The 21,534-nt window shown below is 39.3% G+C and overlaps 2 protein-coding genes across 5 annotated transcripts in view; one reads left to right on the top strand and one right to left on the bottom strand.

The window, feature by feature from the left end:
- The window catches only part of mark1 (MAP/microtubule affinity-regulating kinase 1), a 48,083-nt gene extending 33,695 nt beyond the window's left edge, over positions 1-14,388 (top strand). Inside the window, exons 4-18 of one of the 4 annotated variants that reach the window (XM_015388554.1) lie at positions 885-933; positions 1,566-1,631; positions 1,805-1,875; positions 4,881-4,937; positions 5,054-5,290; positions 6,098-6,217; positions 6,346-6,445; positions 6,535-6,647; positions 6,759-6,960; positions 7,642-7,823; positions 8,546-8,637; positions 8,771-8,911; positions 9,000-9,251; positions 11,185-11,229; positions 12,772-14,387. In XM_015388554.1, coding sequence (XP_015244040.1) covers positions 885-933; positions 1,566-1,631; positions 1,805-1,875; positions 4,881-4,937; positions 5,054-5,290; positions 6,098-6,217; positions 6,346-6,445; positions 6,535-6,647; positions 6,759-6,960; positions 7,642-7,823; positions 8,546-8,637; positions 8,771-8,911; positions 9,000-9,251; positions 11,185-11,229; positions 12,772-13,117 — 2,073 coding nt within the window. In that variant the 3' untranslated portion in view covers positions 13,118-14,387. Of the gene's footprint in view, positions 1-884; positions 934-1,565; positions 1,632-1,804; positions 1,876-4,880; positions 4,938-5,053; positions 5,291-6,097; positions 6,218-6,345; positions 6,446-6,534; positions 6,648-6,758; positions 6,961-7,641; positions 7,824-8,545; positions 8,638-8,770; positions 8,912-8,999; positions 9,252-11,184; positions 11,230-12,771 lie in introns of all 4 variants that reach the window. The other 3 variants (XM_015388720.1, XM_015388641.1, XM_015388805.1) reach the window with 3 other exon arrangements.
- Positions 14,389-14,464: 76 nt separating this feature from the next.
- On the bottom strand, positions 14,465-21,352 carry LOC107093683 (leucine-rich glioma-inactivated protein 1-like). The gene is made up of 8 exons (XM_015388923.1): positions 20,435-21,352; positions 20,191-20,262; positions 19,660-19,731; positions 19,500-19,571; positions 17,408-17,479; positions 16,848-17,017; positions 16,598-16,762; positions 14,465-16,520 (listed from the first exon to the last, which is right to left on the bottom strand). The coding sequence occupies exons 1-8, from the start codon at positions 20,629-20,631 to the stop codon at positions 15,703-15,705; spliced, it is 1,638 nt and encodes a 545-aa protein (XP_015244409.1). The 5' UTR covers positions 20,632-21,352; the 3' UTR covers positions 14,465-15,702.
- Positions 21,353-21,534: the final 182 nt, after the last annotated feature.

Raw genomic sequence — 21,534 nt, 5'->3', positions numbered from 1 at the left:
CCTGGAACTTACATAATGCCTTCATTACCAATAAGAAAGTTGCTTGCAGTCACTGGTATAAAAGGATTTAGTCAACCGCTTGCAAGTTATAGATCAGTAGCTTCAAAATGAAAGGGTGAATGCAATTATGACAGCCTATTTTACAAAGACACTCAGCCACAATCTTTTTTTTTTTTTTAAGTAATTAAAGAGCAAAATGGATGCTGTGTCTCAGGTGGCGGAATTGTTCTGTAGGTGCAAATCCTTGTCAAGTCAGTACTGGAATCTGAACACAGCCTGAGCAAACATTAAGTGGGGAATCAGCAGAACGTAAAAGGTTCAACAGCACCTCCATGTGGCAGCGGAACATAAAACAGTTTTTCTATAATATTTTTTTTTACTCTTCTAAGAGTACAGGCTACCATGAGGAAAAACAAAGAAAGCTACCTTTTTAATTTGATTAAGAATGAATGGAACAGTTCTCTTGATCCTGATGGTTTGTAAAGTTCTCCATCTACCAGGGAGCAACCTGTCTGTGCTTTTGCTCTGCAGATGCTGGCAGCATAAGTGGCTGCAGTGATGGCCTCCTCCCCCTGCAGCCTGTCAGTGCAGCTGTAATTGTGCCCCTCATCAGTGTTGGGCAGGATTAAGTTCATCATGGAATCAGTCATATTGATTTTAACATCACAGTAGATCAGTGATTCTCATGTCCCCAGCTGGTGTAACTTAGTTTAAGACACATTCATATTTTTGAAGTCGGCTTGAAGCTACAGTACATTTCTTTTTGCATATCTCACACTAGAGATTTAGATGATGCTCAGGTTTACTTATAAACTTATAAATTACTCATAAACTCACTTGATGTGGTTCTGTTTTGATCTAAGTGCTCTTCTCTGTCTTTGCAGCTTTTCAGGGAAGTCAGAATAATGAAACTACTGAATCATCCTAATATAGGTGAGTAAACATGCTGCAGCCTGATGAATCTGGATTAACCAGTTAAAGCAAGACTGCAGGACAAAACTAAACTCTGTAACTCACTAAAAAAAGATTAGATCTAACAAATTTCTATTTTTCTTTTCCAGATTTTCTTTTTCCTGAATAGGCTCTTTCTGGGTCTTATTAATGTCTTTATTAATGTTAATGATCTAATTTCTATTTGAGATATAGAAAACATCCATATTCGGAAAGGTCTATATATTGTGGCATCTTAAGTTGAACAAATATACCTTCCAAAAATGTCTTTAGGGAAAGCACTTATGGTATTTCAGTCTTTGTTCGGTGCTCTGACAAAACTACAACACCCAGATATTTATTCTCTTTTTCTAGAAATTCTGAAATGAATTTTTGCTGCTATAATTGATGTTTATCATTAAGAATCATAGTTTTCATGCTATCTGATCTCATTGGGGGTTTTTTTGTATTTAACACAGGTATTTGGTGTAATTGTTAGACGGATAAAAAGGTCTTGAGGTGATAGAGTTAACCAAATGAAGCTTGCAGAAACTCTAAATACATAGCTTGATAGCCCAATTCCAAACTTCTTTCAACTTTATTTTTGAATTTTTGACTCTTTCTTTTTTCTGCAGTAAAACTGTTTGAGGTAATTGAAACAGACAAGACACTTTATCTGGTGATGGAGTATGCCAGTGGAGGTGAGTCATGCCTTAATGTATCTTCATTACTGGGCCACAATGTATACGTCTAGAAGGAAAATGAAAAAAGAATCATTAAAAATATATAATGTTAAGAGAAAACCAAAGATAAATGCTTCAATGCTAAGATCATATAACATCCAATCATTATTTGGTGTTTACTTCTTTTGCAGGAGAAGTATTTGACTACCTTGTGGCTCATGGCAGGATGAAGGAGAAGGAGGCCAGGGCCAAGTTTAGGCAGGTGAGTCACCAGTGTTGCAGTGCTTTAGGCATCGTTGCTTTATTGTTTTGCAGAGAAAGGCTGCAAACACCAAAATCTAGCTTTGTCACTGCCTGCAGAGGGAAGGTGGAATACCTCTACTTCCTTTGAAAAGCCTACATCCCTGTTGTCTCTGCTGACCCCTAATGGTGCCTCATGTGCAGCAATATTCCGTTAGTTTTTCTATGTCATGGCTGCTTTTAGTACAGCTATCTGTTCCCTGTAAAAAAAAAAAACAAAAAAAACAATTATTGTTTGTATTGGTAACAGAAGTGTTTTGATGAACTTGTTCTGTTTGTTATAAAATGCATGAGAGGTTGATTGCATATGCATTTTTCTGCATATTCCGCATATTCTGGAATTTGACAGTGAACTCTCTTATACTCATGAACTGTGTCACTGGATAAATCACTAGATAAATCTGGATTTTGCATAAAACATGCTTTATTTCAGGAACCAATCATTTGATGGATGTTACAGGCATGCCTCCATTCTAGAACTCATTACTGTTCAGTTTTATTTTTATAATAGAATTTGCAAAATAAACACTTTTATTTTCTTTAAGCTAGTATGAACATCTTAACAGCTGTACTATTCAAATACTATTGAAATTTTGCACCAGTGATGTCATAAAATTAGAAACTAAACAAAATGAAAACAATTATAGTAGTTATTGAAACTTGGAAGCAGGTGACATTTTATTAAGGGAATTATTATTGACCTCCTGTGTGATATAGTTTTATGTTTTTAATGCTTCCTAAGTTAAGGTTACCAGATTTCTGAAATCCAATCTGGGGACATTTCCAGCTCGTAGATAAAACTAAATACATATAATCAAAATTAAAATAGGAAACAGGGATATCCATACATCCATTTTTACATATTTATTAATATTTAAACAGCAAAAATCCAGTGTAAAATCCAAGAATTTACCTCTCCTATTTCCTAAGATTAATAAAATTAATCAATCTATACTGTTTAATAGTGCCATCTGGTCATTCAGTCTTCTGTCTTCTTCACTCTCCATATTTTCTTTCTAGCTGACTATGGCCTGCTCTTTGTTTTAATCTTCTAAGTAGAATTTTTTTCTTCCTTCTTTTCAAATGTTCTTTCCATCAATGTTCCTATTTCCTCTGCCCTCATTCATTCCTCTTTCTGTCAGTCTTCTAATCTTCTTCCTCTCCTCTTCTATCAATCTTACACTGATCTTAAATAGAGATATAATACAATCAAAATCCCTTCCAAACACATATAATTTTATCATACCTTTTGTGATTATTGTGATGATGGTGGTTGTTATTATTATTGTTATATCACCTGATTAAATATTAAAAAGGCTAATCGCCACAATATTTGGAGCTGCAATTAAAAACAACCTACAGTAAGAACTGAACATTAAACAGGTGGTTATCTCTTCCTACATCATTCTCAGATCATGCAGATCTTGTCTCATTCAGCTTTCCTTTTACTGCCTCTCATTTTGTATAATCAGGAACTTTCACATATCCAAACTTGAGTGGTAGAAAATTAGACCCTGAGCCCGGGAGTCTATGTTCATAGATCACAACCATAAAACAGCAGAACAACTTATTACTCTACTTAAAATTACTAACTGTCTTAAGATATAAAATAAAGCCGGGCATACGCTGAGCGATATTTTTAATCGTTGAACACAGCTACAGCTCACACTGTACGACGAAAGTTCACACTGTGCGATCCGACGCTCTGATGCGATCTACCTGCTCACACTGTACGTCTAAAAACCACGTCGGACTCGACTCCGCAGTGAGATGGCGCTACTGGGAATTGTCTATCAGGAAGCCAAACGAGTAGAGGAGGAATATGAAGTTCACTATAGAGAAACGTGCTGCATTGGCAATTTCTGTAATTTTGTGTGCTGAACAAAGACATGGCTGAGCAAATGTGGCTATTACAGTCTGTCAATTCTACAGAAAGAACTCTATTACACTCAGACTCTCGCCATGCTTCTGTGCTTTTGTCTGAGAGGAAGAAGAAGAAGAATCCTTGTTTGCGCACTGAGTGATTTGCCCACAATAGCCAACTGAATTTCAAACATGTTTGATTTTCTCCTGGCCTCACGATTCCTGATCGGGAGGTGGTTCTGAGTGGCTGATCGACCCTCATTACCCCTTGTAAACTACACGATGCACGATCAGGCTGAAAGTCGGCACGATTTAAAAATTCTCGCACGACTGGAAAATCGGCCCGAAAAGGGCAAAAAATTGTACAGTGTATGTTCGGCTTAAAGGTCACCGATCAGTTCCAAAAAAGATCTTTAGACGAACCCTTGCTGATCGCTGGGGAACAACCACACCAGAATAGCGCTTTACAAGGAGTTTTCATTCATTCTGTTTAATTTTATGCCAGCTGCAGCCAATGGTTTGTCTTACTTTCTGTTGATTAGCTTGGTTTATTCATTGGCATATATTTTAGTCCATTATCAGATCACGAGAGCTGTTTTGTTTTGTTTTCCAAAACATTGAATGCTAGAAATCTGCATATCATGTTGCTAAATTGCTCATTTAAATTTACATCTGAAATGTTGAAAAATACAGAATGGAAAACATTATTGGTCTAAGAACATACAGGAAAGTGCAATATTTTTGCGATACTTCTACACACTCTATAGATGGTTAAAATAAACTGGTATCTATTTCAAAATCAAACTAAAGATGTTTGGTGCTAATAGAAATACTCAGAGAGAAAATATGGAAATATATATATATATATATTATTATTATTATTATTATTTTTTAAGATCAGCTTTAATGTAAATTGAAAAGTTATAGCTGTGCCATGTCAGCCTCCCCCTACATGAGGAACGGTAAAAATGGCCTATCCTTCTGCATTAACACACACTGAGAAATAGGACAACAGAAACAGAGAAGGAGGAGGTGAAATGGAGCGCTCCCTTTGTATCAGCAGGAATTTTACAGGTTTGTCTATAATGCTTGTCTGTGTTTCAGATTGTGTCTGCAGTGCAGTATTGCCATCAGAGGAGGATAGTGCACAGGGATCTAAAGGTAAGGATGTCATTAAAGTGTCTCATCTTCTGCTCATATCTTAAAAAAGCATTATTTATTGGCCTGTGTTTTAAATTTTTTAGTTTTTAGAGTTCTAACTTCTATTCTTCCCTCAGGCGGAGAACTTATTATTGGATGCAGATATGAACATTAAGATAGCTGACTTTGGCTTCAGCAATGAGTTCACGGTTGGCAGTAAACTGGACACTTTCTGTGGCTCCCCGCCGTATGCAGCTCCTGAACTCTTTCAGGGAAAAAAGTATGATGGTCCTGAAGTAGACGTGTGGAGTCTTGGTGTTATCCTTTACACACTGGTTAGCGGATCACTACCCTTTGATGGACAGAACCTAAAGGTGGGCCTTTTTTTCCTGGAAAGCACTGCTACCTCCATAAATAAATCCTAGTAGCTTAAAAAGCTTGAAAATAAAAATAAAAATTCCCAGGGAAAAAAAAAACATATTACCACTGTAGACTTTACTTTATCTTAATTCAGCTCTATTGAAGCAGATCCTAACATATGCATTATTAAAAAAAAGAAAATAGTCAAGGAATACATTAAAATTAGGAAGATCACAAATACTTTTGACAAATGTTCAGATTTAAGGGGAAACTTGAGACATTTCAATCATCTATATATTATTTTCATTTAAAGATTCATTAAAATATACTATATGCTTTATAAAGAAAATATTTCTATTTTAGTTGGTTTAGACCTTATAAATACACCAGATTATTATTTACCTTAACAGACTTTAATTCCAGATCAAGATAAATATCTAGATATCTCAGCTTTATTATTTCATATTCATCTATAAAATGTTTAAAAATAAAGGTCTTTAATGTATTTAAACTTGTATTGTTTTATATAGACAGGTGGTTCATTAAGCGTTTTGTTTGATTATACTTGATTTTTTTTTTTAATATTAACTTTACTGTTTAGTTTTAATGTTTGTGTTTATTTTTTGATTGCGTGAGATCTAAAAATGATTACCTGACTGTTCGTAACAGAAGAAGCAATGATATGTGACTGTATATCTATCTGAAATATGGCTTAAATATATCTACAGTATCTTTAATATATAAGTTCCTTTCGGTGTCTACTTTAAATATCAGTAACATAATCCCCCTGGATCAATGATCTCTCTTTGCCTGGTGTGCAGGAACTTAGGGAGCGGGTTTTACGGGGAAAGTACCGGATTCCCTTCTACATGTCCACAGACTGTGAAAACCTGCTGAAGAAACTTCTGGTGCTCAACCCCGTCAAACGAGGCAGTTTAGAGGTATTGTCATTGGTTTCCTCTCATAGTTCCTGTTTTTTTGTTGTCATTAATAACTAATATTATAAATTTGTTTTTCTAATTGTAGTGTAGAGTGCAATATTTTTTAATGATCTCCTTTTCTTTTTTAGCAAATCATGAAAGACCACTGGATGAATGTGGGTCACGATGATGAAGAACTGAAACCCTACATTGAGCCAGAGTCTGATTTGAATGATACGTCCAGAATAGGTGTGTTTTGCTGTACGTAGATGCCGTTTATTATTGTTTTTAACTGTTCAGATTCAGATCCTTCACTTTTCTCCTTTTCGTCCAATCAGAGCTCATGGTGACCATGGGTTTCCCTAAAGAAGAGATCACTGACTCACTACAAAATCAGAAGTACGACGACGTTATGGCTACATACCTGCTGCTTGGGCGAAAAGCTCCTGAGGTGTGTTTTAAAAAAAATATTTATTCTTTTTACCTTTTCTGCATCCTTTTTAGTGGCATTCAGAATCTATTATGACTAAAAGCCCCTCATTGCTCTTCTCTTATGCTGCAGTTTGAGGGCAGTGAGCCGCTGGCCAACAGCGTACTGGGCCAGCGTCAGCGGCCAACCAGCGACATCAACAACAGCTCCAGCGTTTCCCCTGCCCATCCCAAGGTCACACGCAGCATCTCGGCCAATCAGAAGCAGCGTCGCTACAGTGATCATGGTGGGGATGATGATGGTGGTGGTGGTAGTGGTGTCGTAGAGAAGCCAAGTAAAGTAACCTCTTACATCCCGGGTCTGAGAGTGCTACAGACTGCGTGTTGTTTAGGAGGAGGTTACCCTGAGTCACTGATTACATGGCGAAGGATTGACGGTTCAACTCTTGAGAAGGGCAGAAGAGGAATGATACTTCACACAATGTTTAGAAATGCAACAATGTCTAAACATCTTTGTTTTTGTTTACAACAACAAAGATGTCAATGTCAAATTCAGATTAAAAGAAGACAGAAATCATAAGAGATTGGTTTCAAAGCTATTTCAATTTCATTATTGGCATACTCAAAGTTCAAATCAGTGACTCAGCTTGAATACCTTTCTGGTTGCCAGGCAGTTTCCTCCTAAGTCATGTGGAGCCATTGTTTGTGGCGCCATCTTGTGGCAGGCTGCTTCTCTGCAGCTCTGGAGAACCTCAAAGCATGAGGAGGAACAGCAGCTCTGCTTCATACTTGCTTACCTTGGCTTCTGTAGCTGTTAAAAATCCAAAGTATTGTCGTCTTGTGCCATACCTGAAAAATGTGATCCTGTTTAAATCCTGGCTTTGAGTGGCTTTGCTTTATGCCCTTGTATTAAAAGGCCTTGTCCCTGCCTGTGGTTGTCAAAAAATGTTAAATGTTGAAAGCCTTTTTTTTAGGAGGTCCTGTTTAAAATATATTTACATATGTGTTCCTTTCAGTTGGACCTTCAGTGCCTCCTGCCGTATCATATTCGAAGCGCAATCAGGCTCTGAGTGTGGAAAGTGACCACAGAGAGGAGTGGGACGGAGCACGCCGGCTCGAGCTCAGCACCTCCAAAGGAGATGTTCCTGCTTCTCCCCTCGGGGTGCAGGAGAGGAAGAAAGCTTCAAGTGCTGTTGGGGTGAGGAAGTAAATTGACTGCAGTTAGACTGCAGTGAGATAGTTTTTTTGTTGTTTTTCTTAGTAGGACTGTAAGATGTGATGTTATTTGTAAAGATTGCCTTTTGCACTTTTATTATTCACTGACGTGGCTGGAATATCTTTGTTATAAGTTATCTAGTCCTACTTTTATTCATCAAAACTAAGAAAACAAGTGTTTTGCTGCCTTTACCATAATCACATGGGGCTGCAAATAAACTATTTTAATTATCTGTTGTTTCTGACATTAGAGCAGGATGTAATGGTTTTATCACTACTTTATATAGTCACATAGGTTCTATTAATTATATCTGGAGTTTGTTAGTCTGGGAGTAAACAGGTTAGCGTGGGTAAAAAGTGTGGGATTATGCAAGGGTAGAAAAACTGACCCATATATGGAGGCCATAGTCCTTGACACAATCATCCTGGGTTCAATCCTGACTCTACTCACAAAAAAAAGGCGACTGCTCCAGCAAAAACATGGAAAGGTCATGTCATCACAGATGAGGCTGAATTTTAGCTTTTGTTTTTTTTTTTTATTTTACCATGCAGTTGTTTTTTGTTATATAAAAAGTCAGAAGCAATTTCTTTGAGAAAGAAAGTTGAAAGAAAAGGAATTACTCTTGCCTTTATGCATTTGATCAGTGGGCATATATCCTGTAGAAGGGAAATAAAACTATTCTCTCTTTTCCTTTTTGCCAACAGACCAATGGTTCAATGACTCGCAGAAACACGTATGTCTGCGAACGATCCTCCACCGATCGCTATTCAGCCATCCCCAACGGCAAAGACAGCAGGTTAACCAAACATGGGATTATTTAGTCCTCTTTAACACATTTATAGCTATACTTCATATTTTTTGCTCTTTTTATTCACTATAATACTCAGATTAGTCCTCACATATTGATGCCCTCTGCTTTCTATCCTCAGTTTAACGGAGGTGTCAGGAAGCACCACCTCCACGCCACTGAGTTCTACGCGACCCCGTCACACCAAGTCCATGTCTGCGTCAGGGCACCCTTCAAAAAGCACGCTGCCCCCCATTGATGACAATACGGAGCTGAAAGCCAGGTGAGCGGTTCCTGAACATCTGCACTGCCAGAGGCTGATGCAAGAAACTCCAAAATATTTCAATTATTAATGACTGCTTATGTCGCAGCTCCTCCCCACGCGATCCGTCCACCTCTCCATCTGTGCACAGTATTAGCACCCCTGAGAAGAATCGTTTCCCCCGCGGCACATCCAGCCGCAGCACTTTTCATGGAGCTCAGCTCAGAGACCGCCGCAGTGCTACGTACAACGGCCCCCCGGCGTCACCCACACTATCCCACGACACGGGGGCTCTCGCACAGCAACGCAGGGGGACGTCCACGGGAATAATCAGCAAAATCACCTCAAAGTTTGTCCGCAGGTCAGTGAAGTGTAATAACTGATATTTTGTAATCAAACCGAGTTGAACCAAGAAATCAGCTGATTATCACACAGTTTTAGTTTGAAAGGCCTCGACCAATAGCAGGCTGGTTAAGCAATGAACAAGCCATGTCTTTAGTTGGTTAGGAAACCTTATGCCAGTGGTAGTAACTTACGCTTACAGAAAAGAAGCTGCTGTGGAAGCTGTTACTGGGGGAATAAGACTGAAAATTAACCATTTTCAGTGTTGTTAAGATGTTAAAAACAAAGTCAAAGTAGCTCATACAGGAAGGAGAGAGGTAAACTACGTATAGATAATAGGAAGGCCAAACAGATTTTCTCTTTGAGCTTTCAGTTTCTTTTTGTTTTGGTAGTCTTATTAGAAAACGATGATTGAGAAAAGTGACTTGAGAAAAATCTTCTTGCTTTGATTATTTACAAACCTAGACCCTTGATCTTTGATGCCCAAAGTTGGGGTCCTTTATCAACAAGTATGGGGGTCTTTAGATCCAATTCAGAAAATTAAACTAATTAATAAATGTGTTTAAAAATACTTGGACACAACTAACTACTTTGTTAGTTGATTTTCATATTATTAAACCAATGATTGATTATTTGTAGAGGCGTTCATGTACTCAGCCAATAGTTTGGGGTCATAACTCGACTCTTGTGGGTCAGAAACTGAAACGGTTTCAGCTACATGCCAATAACAAACTGCTATTGAAAAAGTTGCGTTTGATCAGATATTTTTAGACCCAGTTATTTCCTAATGGCCTGCTAAAACATTTACTGTTGCATTTAAACATTACAAAACATATTAGGTATAAGGAGAGCTGGGAACCATGGTCCTGCATATGTATTATCCGGTGATCTTTACCCCAATCTAAGCAGCTGTTTGCCACATGATATTCCAACCATTTAAGAAATACTATATATTGCCATATATATTTAGAAGCCTTTGCTAAATTTGAAAAATCTTTGATGTCTGGTCAAAGGAATGCTAAGAAACGATGTTTGCAGTTATTATACTTTCATTTATTATGGTTGTTAAAGAGAAATAACAATGGTTTAAAAACAATGTTACCAACAACAATGATGGGTAAAAAAGCCAAAGGGTTCTGATTGGTGCATCTTTAAAGAAAAGCCTCGATGGGTACTTCTGCCGCTGTCTCTTCAGTCTACTGAACCTCTTCATGAAAGTGTCACTTTTAAGCTGCCCCTTGCTTGTAGATTACAGCTTTCTCTCCTTTTTCTCCCTGCATAGAGCAATGTCTTTCAGGTCAACCCGGAGGTAGGAGAACCTAACGCTTGCTGCATATTGCCCCCTCCTCCTCCCTCCCATCTACAACTATAACTCAGAAAAACACCCCTTTTTGCCCACGATGATCCATGTTTTTAACTTCTACTTGCCCACCACATCCTCGCCTACTGACACCTCTGTTATGCCGTGTATTTCCACTCCTTGTGTCCTCCTTCTTAAGGCCCAAACTTCACCGGTTTCCAGTCTTGTCTCTAGTAAAGCCACTAGCTGTGTACGGCTGTCGTTGCGAGCTGTCCTCTCCTTACTCTCCCCCGTCTTCATTCAGAGCTTCAGACAAATGCTTGCATTAACAGAAATGGAGCTGTGTAGACATGCAAGCACTTTTCCTTCCTTTACATGTCAGTGGAGATTAAGGAAAGGTGTGTTACAACAGATGGGATGTACTTATGGTTTATGCCAGCTTTACTGATGAAAGGTCACCACAGTGTGTGCTGAGCTCTGACACCCAGGAGCCTGGATTCTTTCCTGGCATGATGCCCGACACCCTCGTCTGTGTTCAGTTATGATTGAGCTGGTTTTTGGCAGTTGGTTGGTTGGTGGGTGGGTGGGTGAGTTTGGGGGTTGATGTTGGCATTAGCTCAGCTATAACGAGTCAATTTTGGGTTTATTTCAGGGTGCCTAGTGAGGGCGAGGCCAGTGCCAGGACTGAAACACCAAGGTGAGAATTAAACTGAGGTGCTCACACCACGGTAGGGATTTAATGCTCTCAAACTTTTGTGTGATGATATTTGTTTGCAAATTTTAATGCTGCTTCCAGAATGATCACAGTTTTAATTGGATGTTGTGAATAGTTGATAAAAGTACTAGCTGTTTTTGTTGCATTGAAATTCAGACGATCCGGTTTACTTGGTTTTTTTAAGAGATGCACTTTATTATTCTATCTTTTTAAGCATTTAAAAATTGTTTCCTTAGAATGAGACTGAGAGAAATTGTACAAAACTTTTAAATCACTTGCAGGTTTTTAAAGGTACTATTTAAACAAAGTGATTTTAATTTCACAGAGTTGCTAGGGGTTATAGACCCGCATGCTTTTGACAAAAACTAATTCCCCTGGCTGCTAAAAATATTCTAAGTTCGACACTTCTAGTATATTATTTGGGTGTATCTTTTTAATTCATTTCTGTAGAGTTTGTGGGGGTGTTTTTTGTGATTGGATTTGCAAATCTGACAAATTTAACTTCTGCAAAATATTGTCATAAAGGAATTGGCTCAAGCATACCTTTCCCCCAGCTATTCACTTGGTTTCTATAGTGGAGAGTAAACTGCAGGGCTGCTCTTATGAGTTCTGAAATCTTAAGACTAAAAAGGAAAAGGAAAGAGCATTTGCATTTATTATACATATTTTTTCAATTATAATTTAATGACTCTAAATCAGAACAAGGTTGAAAACCAACACAGATGAAATGAAATCAACTACTGCAGACTAAAATTGACTAAAATACATTGACTCTTGATCAGGTTCTGTCTAAAAGGTTATTGAAACTTTAAAACATTGCATTGATAGGTCAAAAACACAAAGAAAAGTGTTGAAAATGAACTGAAGTTGTAGAAAGTGATTGTATTTTATATTTTTTTAAGAAGGGCATCTACACTCTGCAGCTGACATCCATCTGTGAATCGCTTATGAAAACTACCCCCAGATAAATTGAGTAGGATATAGATTAGGAGAACATGCAGGGTGGCTATCACATAGTTCTGTAACTTTCAAAAAAGCGAATATCTGCTTTCCTTACTAAGGAGCTGGTTACACAGAGAACTTGTTAGTATTTCTGGCTGTCTTGCAAGACATTAAAAACCTCTCTCCTGCAATGCTGGTAACATTTCATGAAATCCGACAAGCTGCTTTGCAAACTAAACATCTAACTTACTTGGCATTCAACGCTGGTGGCTGCTAAATGAGGTAGAGGACTCTCCGTGTCATTTCCTTCTGCATGTTGGAAGGGCAAAAAAAAACATCAAGGAAACTTCAAAGGATCAAAAAATAACTTAATTTAAGACTGTATGTTTGCCTGGTTGTATGAATATCCCACCTTTTTTATTTTTCACTACCTTCTTTTTGCATCTTCATCTATGGGGGAAAAAAAGTTTTATTTGCATTTTAACCAATTATCAAGCCTTCCTTTCACAGAGAGTCTGTATCTAAATCCTGAAATAATTAGGATTATTAATTTAATTCTACCTATATAATGGGTTCTTCCAGGAGTGCGTCTGGTGACTCCAAGGAGGACGCCGGTCGGGACTCCAAGCCCCGCTCGCTCCGTTTCACCTGGAGCATGAAGACCACTTCCTCTATGGATCCCGCTGACATGATGCGAGAGATCCGTAAAGTCCTGGACGCCAACAGCTGCGACTACGAGCAGCGTGAGCGCTTCCTACTGTTCTGCGTCCATGGCGATGCGCGCCAGGACAATCTGGTCCAGTGGGAGATGGAGGTGTGTAAGCTGCCCCGCCTTTCGCTTAACGGCGTGCGCTTCAAGAGGATATCAGGCACGTCCATCGCCTTTAAGAACATCGCCTGCAAAATTGCAAATGAGCTCAAACTGTGACGGCAGATGGAACACCGCGCGAGCCTTTCGGGTGAGCTGTGGTAACGCTCTACTCCCATCACTGGATTAGTGTTGACTCACAGGAAGAAATCAGCACTGAATTCCCACAACCCCACCGCGCAGAATCGAGGCGGATTCGGCTGGTTAAAGTGCAGCACTGGCCTGCGAATGTACTGTACAGGGTAGGGTGACTAAATCCGATAGCAAAAACCAACTAACTCCCTGGCTGTTGTTTTTTTTTTTTTTTTCTCTCCTCTCTTCTCCGTACCTCCTCCCCATCAGCCTGCTGCTCCATGTCAAAGGAAGCAGTCATGTATCAAATGCAGTATGCAACCGAAGATGACCATCCGGCAATAAGTTTTCACTCTGTTTTTCTAAATACTTCTAAAATCTGCTCTCCTCGCTGAATAACCATTCAATTACTGTAAGCTAAAGTAACCGCTTTTCCACCTATGTTAAGGCAGTATATAGATCAGGCTGGAGCTCATACTTAAAATATGTAAAAAGAGAATTGTACTGTATGCATAACATCTGCAGGTACTGTACTGTATATTGATTTTTAGTTCTGTACAGAATTTTATTGTTAATACTCTCCTTTTTTTCCATGGGATTTAGTTATTTCATTTAATTCAAACAATTTGTTTCTTTGAGCATTCCTCTTTATGTCTGAAATTATTTTATTCTTTTTGTTTTCCTTGTTTTCAGTTTTATTTAAAGAGGACTAAATTATTTTGTGGATCACAGAGGGATGCAATATTCCCTTGCCTTTTTACATTTTTTTTTTTTGCCTATGGAGAAAAACAAAACAAACAAACAAAAAAACACTAAGTTGCACCACACAAACTTGAGTTGTAAGTTCAGTTAAGGCTGAAGACGTGATCACTTTATTTTCTCCCTGCAGTACGAGCCCTGCTGCAGTTGCACAAGTATTCCAGGGTGATCTGTATGAACATGAGTGTACACCTCTTGTTTCGTTCATGTTAGTTTGATAGTCTCCGGTTACGAAGACGCAGTTTAAACTGGTTTGCTTTAGGACGCAATATGTTGGACGTCTCTATCCAAAGGATTGGTGATGCACGAGAAGCCGGATGACTGAAACTTTACTGTGGAGCCTTTCTAAAGAGCCAGATTTATACTTGCTGCAAGTGTGATTGTGCAGGTACTTGTGTATCTCTTTACATTTTTTTTTTTAATTCAGTTGTATTTATTCCATTACGTTGTAATGTGCTGCTTTGTAGATTTGAGGCGTGCACTTTGTCGGAGAAGATTAAAAGAATTTTATTTGTTTGTATTTAATTTCTTGTAGTTTTTTTTTTTATTTAAACTTCACAAATCTCAAAAGGTGGACAGACATTATCTGCAGTCTCTATTCAGAATGTAAGCTTAGTTATACAATGCAAGAAACTTAGATGAAAAAGACACTTTTATTGACTCTAAATGACGAGTCTCATCTAAGTCAAGACAGAAATGATGTATTTTGCGCACATGATAGTTATAGAATATGAACAGCAGTCTCTTTTCATTTTTAGTGTCTTTTTAAGAGATTGTTTCCAGTTATGAAAAACTGCTCAGTACTTTAAACACTTTACAAAGCATTAACAATAAAAAGTTGCAAGGACATACGGGCAGATTCACAATATGTCTGTATACAGGGATCCTACTCGGTTTGGAAGAAGATTCCAGATGTTTTCCAGGTCCTGAAACGGCAAAATAAAAATTTGCCTGAAATATTTTGCATTTCAGATTTTCTAGAGTTCCACTGCTATAAAGTTCACGTGTTTGTCCATCGGTCTGTCATCTAAACAATTCATTAATTCCTTTGTCCGTCCATCCATCCATCAGTCCATCTGCAGTGTTTTACCTGTACCATTCTGACCCCTGCTGAAATGTCTGCCAGAAAAATCAAAGTAAACTTCTTTCATAAACTTTTAGGAATCGGGATGGACCTTTGCAGAAAGACGTGACAAAACATAAAATATGCGTAGCAACCTCTGTGTTTATATTCTTCTCATAAATCCATGTGATCAAATCTCATATTGCCCCTCTCTTAACTTACAAAAAGGCTTGATTTACAAATCTTATAGTATACAAATGGAAGGACAGAAAAATGTAAACATTGTGTCTAGGCAGATTTGTTCAGTTAAAATATGTTAACAGTTTAAAAAGTATAACTATCTTCTGTAAAGCATTACACTTTAGAGAATAACTGTATAAACTATATTAAGTATAGTAAAAGCTTGATCATGAATGGATATAAACCTTTGAAGGCCAATTTTAGATTTTTAAGTGTTACTGATGGTTTGCGTCTGGCCTTTCATGCATTAACTCGAAAGAATATTGGATGTATCCTAAACTGGGATGCATGCCTCTCAGACATATATTTGGGTTAAGAAATGTACTTTTTTATCTTTAGAATGATCATGCAGATTGTGGTATGAATTTAAAAATGAGTGGATGTAAATTTATAAAGTGAGGACCATAAATTGTAGTTTTTTAGCGCTCCAATGGCTATTACAGACTTCTCCATGAACACGACAAAATATCACAAAAGTCACTAAAGGTTCCATAGGAAAAAACACAATCTCTCAATTACTCAGGTCAATGACTAAATGCTCGTAGATCTGAGTCTTTCCTTTGAAACTGGAGGCCAGCAGAAACTGCCGGTTGTCAATGGAAACTGGAGAAAAAGCCCTTGGCGCCTGAATGTTCAGCTCCTGGAAGCGAACAAACTCGCCCTTCTTGGCATCCCAGCGGTACACCTGGGTAAAGGAGTAGTCGCTGCCCAGAATGGCATACTGCCAGCTGCCCACAGTGAAGGGCTGGAACACCATGGAGCCTCGAGAGGGCATGGTCTGTAACTCTCTGAAGAGGGCCCCATCCCATCGCATCACCTTGGAGTCTCCGATGAAGCGCGTCATGCAGATGTAGAGATCAGATTTGACCTGAAAGTGCTTCACAGCATAAACGTCCTCCATCTCTGGGATGTCTGTTCGTCTGTCGAACATCTTGGTGGCTTTGTTCCACTGGTAGATGACGGGCCTCTGAGAGCTGCTGGACAGGATCAGGTGAGGTTTGGATGAGATCTCGAGGTATTCCACATCTGTGTCACGGTACCACTGATGTAGGGACTGGTGGGAGTAGAAGCCGTTTCCATTCCACTTGTAGATGGTGGTGGAGCCGGCCTTGGAGCTATCTGCTATAACAAAGAAGGACTCTCCATCAATGCGGAACGTCTCTACGTCATTTGGCTTGCGGATAGTCAGGACGTCAATGCCTTGAAGCTTGATGAATTTGTTGGCAGAGGTGTCCCGCTTGTAGATGTGGGAGCCTCCGAACAGCTGAGCCACAACGATGAACAGCTGGTTGTCAATGACTAGAGGCTTGCAGATGACAGTGGATGTACCTGAAACCAAACACAATCGAGTCATTCCCATCGTCTCCTTATGTTAGTTCAACACTTAACCCTTTCACTTTACTTACTGTCAATATCATCAAAGTTTCTAAAGTTCATCTCAACATGATCCCATTCAAGGAAGCCACACTTCCCAATGAATGGCTGGGCGAAAACAACATACTGGTCATTCCTGAACGAAAATGCTTCCACTGATATGGATTCAAATTTCAGGGACTGGTAGGGAGAAAACTCTGGGAGAGAAACAGAAAGCAAAACACTTTACAGTATATAGTAAATGTAAAATCTCCAAAGACACGTGAGAGGTCAGTCCTCCACCTGTGGTGATGCAGTCGAAGGACTGCGGCGACAGGTCGTTGATCCTCTTGTCCAGCTGTGATGCTGGGCTTTTGCAGTAGATCTGGTCCACAGTGGCGTTGGTGCTGTAAATCCACTCTACCAACCACTTCAGCTTACAGTCACACATGAAGTGATTCCCACGCAAGTCTCTGTGGGAACAAAATCATTGTGTGAAAATATGAGTGCTTCACTCCTCTTTCTCAGTGAGTTGAACGCTCTAAAGCTCCAGATGGTGGCTAACTCTCAAATCATCTTCTTGAGGTTTCATTAACCTCAAGGAAAAATGAGTATCTTCATTTGATGATAACCCGCAGCCTTCCTCTCTTCCTTCTCTCCCTCTAGTGCATGTAATTTTAATGGTGCTAAAAGCTTCAGCTGCCTACGCATTTGTCAAGGCTTGACAAAAGAGGAGCAATAAATGATGCATTGTTCTAGAAATAGAACATTGTATAGACGGCTAATCTTTCATTGTACAATATTAGAGATCACACAACCTTTGTGTTATTAGTTTCTTTACTTCACATACAAATTATACTTACACTTTTGTTAAGGCCTCGAGACCTTTGAACAAATCTTTAGGGAGAGTCTCCAGATTATTGTAGGCCAGACTCCTGAAGAAGAAAAGAACATGCTTGACTATAATTTTCATCCCTAATTCAAAGTCCATCAACAACTCTATGATAAACTGTTAAAGCTTAAACCTTGCTCTTAAAAACAAAGTTCAGTTTTAAACTACTTTGCATATATATATTTATATATATATATATATACACACACACACACACACACAGAGTAAAAAAGTGCAAGTAGCAGAAAAAAATCCAATATTTTGTCACTCATTTCAAAATACAGGTTTATTACACACAGCATTGAAAATGTTGTCGTTTTAATGATTTAGGGCTCATAGAAAATTAAAACCTCAAATTGATTGTTTCAGAGAATTACAAAAGTATACTATTTAAGGAGTTAGGTGGAAGGGAAAAAAGGTTGCTCAACTAAAAGAGGTAATGCGGGTCCGCTCCAGAAATTGAGGGAGCTTCACAATTAGAAAATTGAGGCTGAAATGAGCACATCAATAGCCGCTAGGATCTGATGAATCCTACAAATCGGAACCAGTATATTGCATTCTTTATGTCAAGCCACTGCTGCATCAGAGGGAACATCGCTTTTTCACGTTGCTGGGCTAAGAAAGAAGTGGACTATTCCTCAGTAGTCTAAATTTGGGCTGCTAGATATTCACTCTTTTTCTCTCTGTGTGGCGATTTCTCATGGAAACTTCATAAATGTAGTCATTACACTGCATTAAATATGTGCACAAATGCTCCTAATCTAATAATTATATTTTTCATTAATCAACTGTTGAGTCCGCTCTTGGACTCCATCTCCTCTCCGCTCAGGAGCAAATCTCTAGGAGAAATAGCAAATTTCTAGGAGAAATCCCTGTTGAGGTTTGAGGCTCATTCTATTGAGGTAAGCAGCGAAGAAGTAGAGCTCTGATTGGACAACACACCAAAATACGTCACTTCCGGTGAGGCTTAGCTTCTTAGGCGGTCTATGGAGCAGGGGTGTGTCATGAAGATGGCTGCTCGATGCTGATTGGACAACATACTTAAGGATTTTTTGAGGTTTTTCTCTTGAGTCGAGCGGGAAAATGTATCTTTCAATGAGAGCAGTCATTTTGTTCTGAGCTCTTGCCATGGTTTCTAGAGTTTATTAATTTAAAGTGCTTCACAACAGCTATTATGTTTCAGCATTTTTTAATACAGTACGTCACGTTTGGATTTAATCAACACTATTAACCCAATTAAACTCCACAAAGTAATTTAATGCATTTGCATATACGGATATTTTGTTGACTGTATTTTCTGTTATGTATTTTGCAGCCCTAATCCAAACTGTTGTTTTCAGATGAAAGTAAAGTTTGCCTTTCAATTGGAAATCAAGGTCCAGCATCTGGAAGGAGAGTGGAGAAACACAGAATCCACAATGCTTGAAGTACGGTGTGAAGTTTCCACAGTCTGTGATGGTTTAGGGTGCCAAGTCGTCTGCTGGTTTTGGTCGCCTGCTATTGTTTCGATTTTTTCTAAGTTTCATAGTCTACACAGTGATCAACCAGGAAACTTAAGAGAACATAATGCTTCCTTCTACTGATAAGTTACAAAGAGAGGCTGATGTTGGGAGACTGTGTTTATTACAACTACAAGCAATGGAAAACCCAAGTAAAATTCTTTTGTTGTAAACAAAAACTTTGCTGTTAAAGTTTATACTGATTGTGTGTGTTGCCAGAGCACCTGGTATTGCACATTTGCTGCATCCCAAACTCAATTTGTTAGATGTGAAAATGGAACAAGGTAAATTTAACAGAAACAGATACCAGTAATTTTGCAAGCTGCTGTAAATAAGAAAAAGTCCATGTGTTGGGCACTTATGTAACGAGGATGTTCAGTTTTTGCTGTCTTATCATTTTCAACTGCTGCACATTGTCTCTGTGGCAATACAAGCTGTGCAATAACCTTCCTCAGCGTTTTATAGGAACAAGCTGTTACTTCACACGAACATTATTAACAACATTCATCATGAAGATGCCATCTTGCTCCTATATTTTTTGCAAAAAAAAAAAAAAGTACATACAGGTGCACCAAGGTCTTCAGTCCCCGGAAAGCATATGGTGATATTGACTGGATTTGGTTGTTTTCAATAAATCTGGAAAACATGTACATGTACATGCATTAGAAAAGACTCATAGTCAAGTAGAAGGAATATTAATGATACAATTCAATGATAAACTTACAGATACTCCAGGTGAGGAAGTCCAAGGAAGGCGTCCTCGTTTATAGATTCCAGGTTGTTTGCTGTGAACAGGCTGTACAGAGATCCCAGTGTTTAGTCTCTTACAGCTGACTACTCCAAGAGCACTAAAATGAGAAAACCTCTTCCTCTGTCATCTCTTAATATTGACTAAAGCATTTTGAGGATTCCTGCAGGCAGCCTTACACATTAGATTTTATGGGTTTAGTCAGAGCCAAAGTATGACTCAGATAAAGAAGGAAATCCCCTGGAATACATCTGTGCAAGCAGGCACATACATGTGCACACATATGTATGTGGCAAGACCTAGATGAATAAAACCAGTCATGACAGAAATGAAAGAAAAAAACACAATGAGGTTTATTTTGCAGGGCTTTTTAAAAATCAGTCTAAAGTATTTTAGCAGAAGAATGAAAACGTCTTTAAAAAAATTAAACATGGCGTTGATCAAGCTCAGGAAAATTACAGCATGCAACAAACACCAACAATAAAAACCTTAGAATAGATTTCTCACAGCAGATGCAGGGCAGGGGTGTGGATAAAGCTCTCCTTGGCGATTTCCGTGAATTCCGACTTGACAAATGATCTGTGGGAGTAAAAATGCGACAAAATAACACGCCGTTCAGTTTAACAGCAGACTTGTGTCATGATAGTTATTGCAGTCTGTTAATGGGATTTAAATGAGTGCATTGCTGCTGCAGAAAAGCCACTGATCATGCATGTTTATAACAAAGCATAGCTTAGTAAAAAGGACTCACAGAGATGTGACATCGGGGGGAAAGCTGCGAGGAATCGACACTGCGCTTTCGCACAACGCGTTATCTTTGGTGCATGTGCATGACATGGGACAGCGCGGCTGCCTGGCTCTTTTGCTCTCCGCTGAAAGTACTACACACACCGCCGCAACTAAGCCGAGCCGCAGCAATCTCCTGGGTATTTTGCGTGTATTTTCCATCCTTGGGAATCGCTCTGGGTACTTGCGCCTCCTTCTCCCGTTGCTTCTGCTGCCAGGAGGCCAGGCGACGCGCAGTGCGCTCCGGTTATCTCCTCCTTCGCTCCTTCTTCTGGGGAGGGGAGGGTGATCGCACCCGGATTCCCCCTTCTCTGATGCACAGACCTGGACGAAAAAATACGAGCGCGTATCCTCTGTGGTAGAGATGAAAAGTAAGGAGAAGTGTGGAGCAGGGAGGAGGACGCCAGCTGGCCCGGTGACAGGCGCGGTGTGAGGGCAGGTGGGGATCCCAGCGGGAGCAGACGGAGCATCTCTGTCCAAAACCACGCCTATGGTTTCATCCAACGCTCCCCGCTCACTGTCTAACGCCCAATGGGGCAGGCGGAGCTGTGGACGCTGTTATTTTTTTCTCTCCCGTCAATCAGAATAAGCCCAGATAATCAATACTAAATAAACTATCATGACCCAGTGCTGCTTGTATATATGGCGAAGACGCTGCCTAAGCGGTCTATGCGGGAAGCGGGTTGGAAAACCGCGTTAAGATTGATTGTTGTCGGTTGATGGAACAAAAGCACCTGCAACATACCGTCTGATTGCAAACCCATTAGCATCAATCGCATTTACACAGTTGGTTTTGAGCATAACTGTGGCAAATAAATAGGTAATACGTGGCTCCCATCCTGGCTTCGGCATGGTTGCCATGGTGACCGGAAGATGCAGAATTGTTTGCAAGCAGGAATGAAAGGATGCGGGGAAGCCCTCCTGTCCTCAAGACATCTATGATCATGGAAAAAGCCAAATATCCTTTGGAGCTAAGGCTTACGGAAGAGGATTAGGGCCACTTGGGGGTGGGTGGGGGGGGGAGTTACCTGATTTTTTTAAATTTTATTCTAGTATTAGGAAAAT

The sequence above is a fragment of the Cyprinodon variegatus genome, unplaced genomic scaffold (assembly GCF_000732505.1).
Source record: "Cyprinodon variegatus isolate N-32 unplaced genomic scaffold, C_variegatus-1.0 Scaffold1, whole genome shotgun sequence".
In the NCBI taxonomy this organism is placed as follows: Eukaryota; Metazoa; Chordata; class Actinopteri; order Cyprinodontiformes; family Cyprinodontidae; genus Cyprinodon; species Cyprinodon variegatus.
Note: the sequence above shows the minus strand (reverse complement) of the source record. Positions and strands in the feature narration are given on the sequence as shown.

Excerpts from the sequence above, each read along its gene's own strand:
- LOC107093683 (XM_015388923.1), bottom strand. The coding sequence starts at position 20,631 with ATGGAAAATACACGCAAAATACCCAGGAGATTGCTGCGGCTCGGCTTA. Across the intron at positions 19,732-20,190 it reads ACCCCTGCCCTGCATCTGCT|CCTGTTCACAGCAAACAACC; the intron begins GTGAGAAATCTA and ends ATCTCTGTACAG. Across the intron at positions 17,018-17,407 it reads CTCGAGGCCTTAACAAAAGT|AGACTTGCGTGGGAATCACT; the intron begins GTAAGTATAATT and ends TTGTTCCCACAG.